At 41.1% G+C, this 11,842-nt stretch overlaps 1 protein-coding gene across 8 annotated transcripts in view; it reads right to left on the bottom strand.

Annotated features, from left to right (window-relative positions):
* Positions 1-1,958: 1,958 nt before the first annotated feature.
* LOC128702468 (tigger transposable element-derived protein 1) overlaps positions 1,959-11,842 on the bottom strand; it is a 490,624-nt gene continuing 480,740 nt past the window's right edge. For 3 of the 8 annotated variants that reach the window (XM_070105323.1, XM_070105324.1, XM_070105325.1), the window contains 2 exons: positions 5,378-5,452; positions 1,959-3,233 (listed from right to left, as the gene is read on the bottom strand). In XM_070105323.1, the coding sequence (XP_069961424.1) occupies positions 2,811-3,233; positions 5,378-5,452 (498 nt within the window). In that variant the 3' untranslated portion in view covers positions 1,959-2,810. Of the gene's footprint in view, positions 3,234-5,377; positions 5,453-6,560; positions 10,502-11,842 lie in introns of those variants that run through there. The other 5 variants (XM_070105327.1, XM_070105329.1, XM_070105328.1 and 2 more) reach the window with 4 other exon arrangements.

The following is an 11,842-nucleotide window of genomic DNA, read 5'->3' as shown; positions in this document are numbered from 1 at the left end:
GTAGTGAAGGTGGCTTGTGGTGATGGTGACTGGTGGTAGTGATGGTGACTGGTGGTAGTGATGGTGATAGTGAAGGTAACTGGTGGTAGTGAGGGTGACTGGTGGTAGTGAGGGTGACTGGTGGTAGTGAAGGTGACTGGTGGTAGTGAAGGTGACTGGTGGTATTGAAGGTGACTGGTGGTAGTGATGGTGACTGGTGGTAGTGAAGGTGACTGGGGGAAGTGATGGTGACTGGTGGTAGTGAAGGTGACTGGTGGTAGTGAAGATGACTGGTGGTAGTGAAGGTGACTGGTGGTAGTGATGGTGACTGGTGGTAGTGATGGTGACTGGTGGTAGTGATGGTGACTGGTGGTAGTGATGGTGACTGGTGGTAGTGAAGGTGGCTGGTGGTAGTGAAGGTGACTGGTGATAGTTATGGTGGCTGGTGATAGTGATGGTTGCTGGAGGTAGTTATGGTGACTGGTGGTAGTGATGGTGACTGGTGGTAGTGATGGTGACTGGTGGTACTGAAGGTGACTGGTGGTAGTGAAGGTGACTGGTGGTATTGAAGGTGACTGGTGGTAGTGAAGGTGACTGGTGGTAGTGATGGTGACTGGTGGTAGGGATGGTGGCTGGTGGTAGTGATGGTGACTGGTGGTAGTGAAGGTGACTGGTGGTAGTGATGGTGATTGGTGGTAGTGAAGGTGACTGGTGGTAGTGATGGTGACTGGTGGTAGTGATGGTGACTGGTGGTAGTGAAGGTGACTGGTGGTAGTGATGGTGACTGGTGGTAGTGAAGGTGACTGGTGGCAGTGAAAGTGACTTGTGGCAGTGAAGGTGACTGGTGGTATTGATGGTGACTGGTGGTAGTGAAGGTGACTGGTGGTAGTGAAGGTGAGTGGTGGTAGTGAAAGTGACTGGTGATAGTGAAGGTGACTGGTGGTATTGATGGTGACTGGTGGTAGTGAAGGTGACTGGTGGTAGTGCTGGTGACTGGTGGTAGTGGTGACTGGTGGTAGTGATGGTGACTGGTGGCAGTGATGGTGACTGGTGGTAGTGATGGTGACTGGTGGTAGTGATGGTGACTGGTGGTAGTGATGGTGACTGGTGGCAGTGATGGTGACTGGTGGCAGTGATGGTGACTGGTGGTAGTGATGGTGACTGGTGGTAGTGATGGTGACTGGTGGTAGTGATGGTGACTGGTGGTAGTGATGGTGACTGGTGGTAGTGATGGTGACTGGTGGTAGTGATGGTGACTGGTGGTAGTGATGGTGACTGGTGGTAGTGATGGTGACTGGTGGTAGTGATGGTGACTGGTGGTAGTGCTGGTGACTGGTGGTAGTGATGGTGACTGGTGGTAGTGATGGTGACTGGTGGTAGTGATGGTGACAGTGATGGTGACTGGTGGCAGTGATGGTGACTGGTGGCAGTGATGGTGACTGGTGGCAGTGATGGTGACTGGTGATAGTGATGGTGACTGGTTGTAGTGATGGTGACTGGTGGCAGTGATGGTGACTGGTGGTAGTGGTGGTGACTGGTGTTAGTGATGGTGAATGGTGGTAGTGATGGTGACTGGTGGTAGTGATGGTGACTGGTGGTAGTGAAGGTGACTTGTGGTAGTGATGGTGACTGGTGGTAGTGATGGTGACTGGTGGCAGTGATGGTGACTGGTGGCAGTGATGGTGACTGGTGGTAGTGAAGGTGACTGGTGGTAGTGATGGTGGCAGTGAAGGTGACTGGTGGTAGTGATGGTGACTGGTGGTAGTGATGGTGACTGGTGGCAGTGATGGTGACTGGTGGCAGTGATGGTGACTGGTGGTAGTGATGGTGACTGGTGGCAGTGATGGTGACTGGTGGTAGTGATGGTGACTGGTGGTAGTGATGGTGACTGGTGGTAGTGATGGTGACTGGTGGCAGTGATGGTGACTGGTGGCAGTGATGGTGACTGGTGGTAGTGATGGAGGCTGAGAACATTAATATAATACCAAACATATCATTTATTGACCAAACATTTAAATGCAGTAATTAATGTACCTGTACGAGTGACGCCGTCTTGGAGACTTTCTGACAATGAATCACAAATTACCCGCACACAACAAATACATATAGGCTCCCTCACTCTTTAGTGACAGTGCAACTTTGTAAATGATCCGTGTGCGACTGTAATGCGATCATAAGCTTCTCTCCTCTATGTGCGGATTATTTGTGTATTGTTCCCATCAGAGTATTGTGATTTTTTGTATCTTTGGGTAATGACGTTCCAGAATTATTGACCAACTTTGGTTTCCTCATTAGGGCCTTCAACTCTTCCCTTGCCATGAAGTTCTTACCATTCCTGCCTCTCACACATTCACGATGTTAGCCCAATTTCAATAGCGTTCACGTTGCAACCCATACTATGTTAGGTTAGGCAAGGTTGTCAGGAAACAGGACAAGTGTTTCTTGACGTGGGTCTTAGTCATATAATAACCTTCAGCTGGAACTTTTGGTTATCTGACCAAGGCCTTCCATTGGCTTACCAGTCCACACCTTTAAAATGCAAATTCTGCACCTCACTTGTGCACCTATTTATACCCCATATCCCTGTGTTGATTGTAGCAGCTTGACAAAGCTCCTGGAGAGCAAAATGTTGCCACAATACAATGTCGCATTAGTTGCATGTGTCCTTTTACCTAACATATCAGTAATTCTACCAACATTATTACAATTTCACAATTTGTTTCAGAAATGAATGGGCGGATTAACGATTAAGCACCAGTTCCTTCTCCAGCAGTGTACCTTGCTATGGCTAATTGAATAATAGCATTTTTAACTGATTCATGTAACAACTCCTAATGTTCACTACTTTGTAGACGAGTTTTGCCTTTCAGTCGTTCTTTAACCACTAGTGTTGGTTGTATTCCAGCAGCATGAAGACGATTCCTGACAGTCCTTGGAGTCACCTTTAAATTCAATTTCTCCCTTATTTTCATCGCATTAGTGGATGGATTCGTTACCGCAGCTTCCTTTATAGATTCATCTTGTTCTGCTGATGTTTTCTTGGGTGCTCCTGATCTGGCCCTGTCATAAAGGTTACGGTCTTCTTCCCATCTGTTTAACCACGTATACACGGTGTGCCGTGAAATGCCTAGTCGGCGAGCGATGTCCATAGGAGAAAAGCCTCTCTCACTCATCCTGATAATTCGACTTCGCTGGGCAATTTTGGCTGGCCTGAGATCCATGATATAGATATGGCCAGTGCTGTCTGCCACACTCTGAAAAAAGAAAGCTGGTCATTACCTTAGTCTGACATCAGTCCTACATTGCCATGCCATTCAATTCTACATTCCAATGTGTTTAATTTTACTGTCTGTGGTAGATAAGGAAATGTATTACAATGTCTTGTTATAATTAATTGTTCTGTGTCACAGAATACATACAGGTGCTCCTCGACTTTCGATGGGGTTGCATTCCAATAAATCCATTGTAAGTCAAAAGTATTGTAAGTCAAATATGAATATTATATGCTAAATACAATGGAACTTCAGTTTTCAAATTCAATTCATTCCAGATGTCGATCTGACAACCAAAGCAATTTTTCCCATAAAGCATAATATAAATAGAATTAATCCATTACAGACCCCAAATGACAATATATTAACAATGTACTAACTACTATATAAAACAATGTATAAAATTATACATCACAGGGAACAAAAATGAATACTAAATGAAAATTTAACTGAAATATTGTACAGTAAATGAAAATTCGACTGCCCCTTACCTATCAGGTGAGAGGTAATGCTGTTTTTCTTCTTTGTCTTTTTCACCACAAACACTTTGTTTTAGCTCACTGGTTCTTCGTCTCACTAAAATCCTGTCAAGTGAGGTTTATTTCAGGTTCCGCTTTAACACTTGTCAAAGTTGAGACATTGCGCTGTCATTGTACATGTTTCCCTGACAAATGCAATGGGCACATCATCCCTTCCCTCCTCTTCCTCTGATGACAGCTCCTCTGCTGCAATCTGTTGCTGCTCCTTCTGAAGGTCTACAAGTTCTTCTGTGGTTAGTTCAGTTTTATGCTCCTCCACATCATCCTCAGTCACTTCTAGGCCCAAGGTCTTCCCCAGAGACATAATATCCTCTGCCAACTCAGGATCATCAGCCTCTATATATTCTTGGAATTCAGGAACTTACTTTTCAACAGCCACTTTGTCAGCACTGCCAGCCTCCCCATGCCTAGCCACATTACGAATGCCTCTTCTTTTCTTAAAATTATTAAACCAACTCCTACTAACCTTGAAGGACTGAGTTTCAGCAATTGTTCCAGAGTTTTTTTTTTCAGGAGGTCATCATGCAACTGCCTCACTTTTCCATAAATAATGCCCTCTGAAATGCTTTGCAAGACAGGTATACAATACCGACAAGATGAAAGTTAAGACACTTGATTCTTGGACATAACAAGAAAACAGAAGAATTATATACAAAAGATGAGGTAATCAGTTCCTCAGCCTTGGAAGGACTGATTACCTCATCTTTTGTACAGTGGAACCTCAAATATCGAACTTTCTTCGGTTCAGAAGGCTGTTCGAGTGCCTTTACCGAATAAATTTATTCCCATCAGGAATAATGTAAATTATATTAGTCCATTTCAGACCCTCAAAAATACACTTATAAAATCACTTACAAAAATACACTTACATAATTGGTCGTGTTGGGAGCAGTTCGATTTTTGAGGTTCCACTGTATATACATGTAGTTCTTCTAATTTCTTATGTCCAAGAATCTGTATTGATAAAGCCACTGGATGGCGAAACGTCTACAATAAAGATAACCAGATGTTGCACAAGTGTCTTAACTCTGAAATGCTGTTGCCCTGTAACTGTTTTTCATTTATCGAAATCAACAAGAGTTTTTCAACATTCTCAATAATATAAGTTAGGGACTTGCTGCCTTCATGTTGGGTAATTATCTTAAGTTCATCTCCAAAGTAATTGCTGCCCTACCATCGTAAACTTGAAATATCCTAAGTCGAGAAACACCTGGAATCATGTCAGAGGCATAATGATTTTTAATACTAAATGCTTTTTTAAAAAAAAGAAAAAAAAAGTTAAAATTAGATATGCTAGTACAGTGGACCCCCGCATAACGATCACCTCCGAATGCGACCAATTATGTAAGTGTATTTATGTAGGTGTGTTTGTACGTGTATGTTTGGGGGTGTGAAATGGACTAATCTACTTCACAATATTCCTTATGGGAACAAATTCGGTCAGTACTGGCACCTGAACATACTTCTGGAGTGAAAAAATATCGTTAACCGGGGGTCCACTGTAAATGGTTGTTGAAGAGTCTGCACCGATCAACACTCAATGAGGAACGGTGACCCCAAAACACACTTGTCATTTCGTTATCTTACCCCCTCGTCCTTGCTCTGTGTCTTCTTCCGCCGAACTTGACCATCCTTGGGCATGGTGTTCTTCGTATCTGCCGCCTGTTGTAAACAAAATATATTTTGAACCACATACGAAGTTATCCTAATATTTAACAAACACTAACATAATCTTGTAAAACATTTTTGCTAAAATTTTTCATTATCAAATTTGATTATTATTATTATTATTTTTTTTTTTTTTTTTTTTTTTTATTATCACACTGGCCGATTCCCACCAAGGCAGGGTGGCCCGAAAAAGAAAAACTTTCACCATCATTCACTCCATCACTGTCTTGCCAGAAGGGTGCTTTACACTACAGTTTTTAAACTGCAACATTAACACCCCTCCTTCAGAGTGCAGGCACTGTACTTCCCATCTCCAGGACTCAAGTCCGGCCTGCCGGTTTCCCTGAATCCCTTCATAAATGTTACTTTGCTCACACTCCAACAGCACGTCAAGTATTAAAAACCATTTGTCTCCATTCACTCCTATCAAACACGCTCATGCATACCTGCTGGAAGTCCAAGCCCCTCGCACAAAAACTATTATTATTATTATTATTATTATTATTATTATTATTATTATTATGTTCATGAAAAAAAAGTAGAGTACATACAATCTGAATTAATATAATACAGTATAGTACATACAGTAATACATAATACAACAGAGTACATATAATATGAACCTACATAATACAATAGATATACAGTGGACCCCCGCATAACGATTACCTCCGAATGCGACCAATTATGTAAGTGTATTTATGTAAGTGCATTTGTACGTGTATGTTTTAGGGTCTGAAATGGACTAATCTACCTCTCAATATTCCTTATGGGAATAAATTCGGTCAGTACTGGCACCTGAACATACTTATGGAGTGAAAAAATATCGTTAACCGGGGGTCCACTGTAAATACAAATACAAAATTTATTTCTTTGCAAAGGTTACAATGTGTGATTACATTATACAACTTGAACATAAGAACATAAGAAAGGAGGAACACTGCAGCAGGCCTGTTGGCCCATACTAGGCAGGTCCTTTACAATTCATCCCACTAACAAACATTTGACCTACCCAATTTTCAATGCTACCCAAGAAATAAGCTCTGATGTGCAAGTCCCACTCAAATCCAACCCCTCCCACTCAAATCCAACCCCTCCCACTCAAAGAAAGCTAATACATGGACTTTTCAAATCTTACCCAAAAAATTTGTTTATACAGCTCTGACTCGCTATTACAGCACCTGCACATCACTGTTTACATCCTCCATGAGCTCTGCGTCTCTCGATTATATCTGGAAACTTTCCAAAATTTCAAGCATTTTAAAGTTCTTGTGTATTATATACTACTATATACTCTGAGAACTGTACTTGTGTATACCTGTACCTAAATAAACTTACACACTGTGTTGGCGTGTAGGTACACATTAAAATTGCTAAGAGTGTCGTCTCACTAGTGTTGGAGATGCAATAAGCATTATAATACTTACCATACCATGGGCGGGATTGAACCCGCGGTCAGAGAGTCTCAAAACTCCAGACCGTCGCATTAGCCACTGGACCAGCTAGCCACAATAAGATTCGTCCAACTAGGTATATTTCTACACCATAGGAAGGTTAGACTCTCTGACCGCGGGTTCAATCCCGCCCATGGTATGGTTTGTTTGCAATCGTGTCATTACAATTTTGTGAGTCATTATAATACTTGCTCTGGGGCACTTTAAATGTCATATGTTACGTTATTATAGACATTTTCACTAATCCATCTATGACATTTTTTCAAAATTATATAAGAAACACACTACATACATAAAAATACGTATATACAATTATAGTACAACAAATAAACATAACTGTGAGATGTGGTAGCCAGGCGGGCTACCACGTCTGACTTCCTACAATAAATGCTACTCATTTCTCACTCTACATTAAGACTACAAATACAGTAGAACCCCAATATCCACTGATTTGGCATCCATAGTTTCAGTTATCCATGGTTTACTGTGGCCCAAAAAATACTTCTAAATATTTACATAATAATGGCCCCAAAGCACAAAATTAGAGAAGCTGGCAGTTGTTCAAAGCCTAAGAGAAGCTGTGAAGTGCTTCCCATCAGTGAAAAAGTGACAATTCTCCACTTGTTGTGCATAATTTATCAATTAAACTTTATAATAGGTATGTATAGGACTTCCTAGGTAGTAGGTTGGTAGACAGCAACCGCCCAGGGAGGTACTACCGTCCTGCCAAGTGAGCGTAAAACGAAATCCTGTAATTGTTTTACATGATGGTAGGATTGCTGGTGTCCTTTTTTCTGTCTCATAAACATGCAAGATTTCAGGTACGTCTTGCTACTTCTGCTTACACTTAGGTCACACTACACATACATGTACAAGCATATAGTATATACACACCCCTCTGGGCTTTCTTCTATTTTCTTTCTAGTTCTTGTTCTTGTTTATTTCCTCTTATCTCCATGGGGAAGTGGAACAGAATTCTTCCTCTCTATGCCATGCGTGTTGTAAGAGCCAATTAAAATGCCGGGAGCAAGGGGCTAGTAACCTCTTCTCCTGTACATATTACTAAATGTAAAAGGAGAAACTTTCATTTTTCCTTTTGGGCCACCCCGCCTCGGTGGGATACGGCCGATGTGTTGAAAGAAAGAAAGTATAGGACTTATATATAGGGTTTGCTATTATCCATGGTTTTGGTATCCATGGAAGGTCCTTGGATACGGGGGTCCTACTGTATACAGAGTTTGCCACTATCCACGGTTTTGGTATTCCCAGCAGGTCTTTGGAATGTATCCCCCATGGATACGGGGGTCTTACTGTATATTAACATGAGTAATGACTGTACTGCATGTGCATTTTACTTTGTTTTTTCATACCTAGTTCTATTGCTAATATACAATAGTGTAAACATGTTAACAAACAGGCATTTACATGCATTTAAAAGTGCAAAAAAAGGCGATTCACCTTACAGCAATTTTTGGTCTACAGCGGTAGCCTGGAACCTATCCCGCCATATAAGCAGGGCCCTCATGTATATTGAAATGACACAAAAATATTTGAGAATCCTGTTTGTATTTATCACATTCTAGCTCATGAAATTGCAATAACACGATTGCAAACAAGCCATGGACCAGATAGGATTTGAGCCCATCCATCCCATGGCTAAACCCACTTAGTTACGATTATAATAATTGAACTCATGGTGAGTGACGCCCCATGGGTTCAAACCCCCACCCATTCTGTGTTCTTTTAACCACATATTATTTGAGCCTATTTAAGGCTTGGAGGGGTATGAAATTCCAGAAAACAATTCCTGGTCTGATTTAGACACAGGCTGACCTTGCACAGCAAACAAGCAATACCTGAGTAAATTCTCTTCTCTTTCTTGCTGCAAAACTTACAAGTAAATCGAGTTATATCTTTTATTATCATCTGGCATTTTTGTACGCTGGTAAGGCACAGCACGAGGCATTTCCGTCGGAGCCAAACTAGATAAATCGCTTTCCACACTTGAGGCACGTGAAGAGCTTGGAGAAGATATCAGGCTCCTTGGCAATTCCTTGCTTAAATTTCTTGCACTATAAGACACAGCAAGTCTGAAGTTTTTGAGGGTCATGAATTTCTGTTTCAGAGCCTTACAGTCCCACCTGTACAACATCCAGGCACTGACACAGGGAAGATCAAGGATGTATGCAAAGAGGCACATGTACCACCGTTTTGATTTGAGCGGAGACTTGTGTGAACGAACCAACACATCACTCTTGTCTATGCCTCCTACATGCATATTATAGTTCTTTATGACTGAGGGACAATCAATGGCCACTTTTTGTTTGGTCTCCTTGCTGTACCTCTTTATCTTCGTCACTGGGTTGATGCCCATGTCATTTGTCAACAAAGTAACAGTCTTACTGTCTTTCCAATGTACAACAAGGACACCATCAGAGGAACTGTAATCAAATGTACCCTTTTTCACTTGCTTTTTTTTCATGTCCTTGGCAGTCATTAGTGGTGGTTTTCCAATCCTGTTATCCCCTGCAGCACCTGTGTACCTGCAGTTGAATGTGTTATGCAGATATTTCACCAGAGGAAGACTGGTGAAGAAGTTATCAGCATATATTGCTGTGGAATTCATGTGGTCCATAGTCTTTGCAAGGCAAGTAATGATCTTTGAACTCAAGGGCATTTTTTTCTCCTCCTCTTTTAAGTCAACACTGTGAAAATCAAAGGTTGTCTTGCCTTGATATATTGATATGTCATGTAAAACAATAAATAAATAAATAAATGTACGAACCCATCATCACTGGCACGGCAGAAGAGTTTGAAACCTCATTTATCAGGCCTTGTCCTGATAAAATGCCTAGGATTTCCTGCTCCTGTGCCCTTATATCCCACTTCTGCCTCATCAACTGACTGCTTGGGTGTACCTGCAACTCTTAAGCAAGCTTTTCTTAGAGCATCGAACATTGGTCTTACCTTATAAAACCTGTCAGCTGTTGTATTTTTATTATTATTCATATGAACTATTCTCCTCAGCAGTTTGAACCTTGAGTAATACGTGTTTTGTGTGGCTCAGCAATCGTCTAATGAGGGCATGTGGGTTATACCCATGTAAAGTAACACTCCGACAAATTGTATCAAGACTTTGTATGCTGTCTTGAAGTTAGTGTTAGCAGCTTTCTGTGTTGCATACAAGTTGGTGTTGAATACTATGTTTTGTAAAAGTTCCTCCGAAAATAGTTCACAAAAATATTCAAACGGAGTCATGATTTGTATTGGTCCCTCGTGTCTGTAGTCGGGTAATGGAGTGCTTGTTATATCAACCTTGTCCCAGACGACCTCAGTGTTGTTATCTATGTCTGTGTGATTGTCATCTTCCTCCTCAACTGGCTGTCTTCGTATGTTCGAATGTTTTGTGCTAACTCGCTGTTTTTTCCTTGGTAATTCTTGTTCGTCATCTTCGCTCGATGATGTGGAAGAATGTGGCTCAAATTCATCCTCGGTTTCCTCTTCCTCTGCAACTTTCAAAATTTTTGGAAACCAATGCATAGTCTCCCCTCATTTGGGCTCTTGATCCATGAAAAAGGGGCATATATAACTGGAAGGACAAGAAAATACAAAATGAGCAAATATTACGCATTTACAATGTACAGTTGACCTCTGAACAACACGCTGGGTTTGAACTGCACAGAGTCCACTTATACTGAAATTTTTTTGAGATTTGAGACCGAAAAATTTAAGAAACAGTTAGGTATGTCATGAAGGCATAGAATTTATGCAGACACTAGTCTATTTTATCATTTATTGCCATATAATATACATAAATCTATTATAAAAAGTTAAAAATATATCAAAACTTCCACACACAAACAATTACAGATCGTACAGAATCCATTCGCAGTCGAGTGAAATGTAAAGATGCAATATAATTATTACTAATATAATTACAACTAAGTGCTAAATCCACAAGGGTTAATAATATAATAATAACAATAGTATATTATTATTATTCTTACAGATGGCATATGTTCCATTCATGGTCAAGAGAAATGTAAACATATGTAAAGATGCGATATTAAATCATAAATAATTATGAATTTTCTTTTCACATTATCCTCTCAGTTTTGACGTCTAACATTAGTAATATGTATAATATCTACAATGTTTTGTATCATATAAGACAATATTGATTCATCTTGTAAACAGACGACGGAAATTAACGGTATCCATAAATACACTACAGTACTGTAAATGTATTTTCTCTTCCTTATGATTTTCTTAATAACATTTTCTCTTTTCTAGCTTACTTTATTGCAAGAATACAGTATATAATACATATAAAATACAAAATATGTGTTAACTGACAGTTAACTGACACAGACCCTGAGCTGCTTTGGGGATTAGCGTGGACAGTTACAAAGCATGGCTTGCTTCTGCAGTGTTTTAAAAATTGAGGTTGGAGAGTTGAAGGAGGAGGTCTTGCTTCTCCAGGAGGAGATTAGGAGGCTGAAGGTCCACCTCAATGGGTCTGGGAGAGAGTGTGAGGTGGCTGGAGTTGTGGGGAATGAGGCTTCTAGCAGTGAGGTGCAGTCTGTCTCTCACTGTGAGGAGGCTGTAGGTGGGGAGGTAGCAACGGCTACCAGCAGTGAGGTGCAGTCCAGCACCTGCTACAAGTGGCGAGTGGTTCACAGTAATGGGAGGTGCATCAGAGTAAGGAAAGTTAAGAGTGAAGATCTGAAGGTAGGAAATCGCTTCTCTGTTCTTCAGGATGAATGTACTTCAGTGGCCAGTGAAGGTAAGGGTACTACTGCCCCTGCTAACAGAGGTAAGTGCATTCTTGTGGTTGGTGACTCTCAGGTAAGATATATTGACCGTGCTTTTTGTAATAGGAATAAGAAGATGAGAGATAGAGTGTGCTTCCCTGGAGCTGGTGTTGGGG

Source organism: Cherax quadricarinatus, chromosome 98 (genome assembly GCF_038502225.1).
Source record: "Cherax quadricarinatus isolate ZL_2023a chromosome 98, ASM3850222v1, whole genome shotgun sequence".
In the NCBI taxonomy this organism is placed as follows: Eukaryota; Metazoa; Arthropoda; class Malacostraca; order Decapoda; family Parastacidae; genus Cherax; species Cherax quadricarinatus.
The sequence above is the reverse complement of the archived record's forward strand: the minus strand, read 5'-3'. Positions and strand labels throughout refer to the sequence as shown.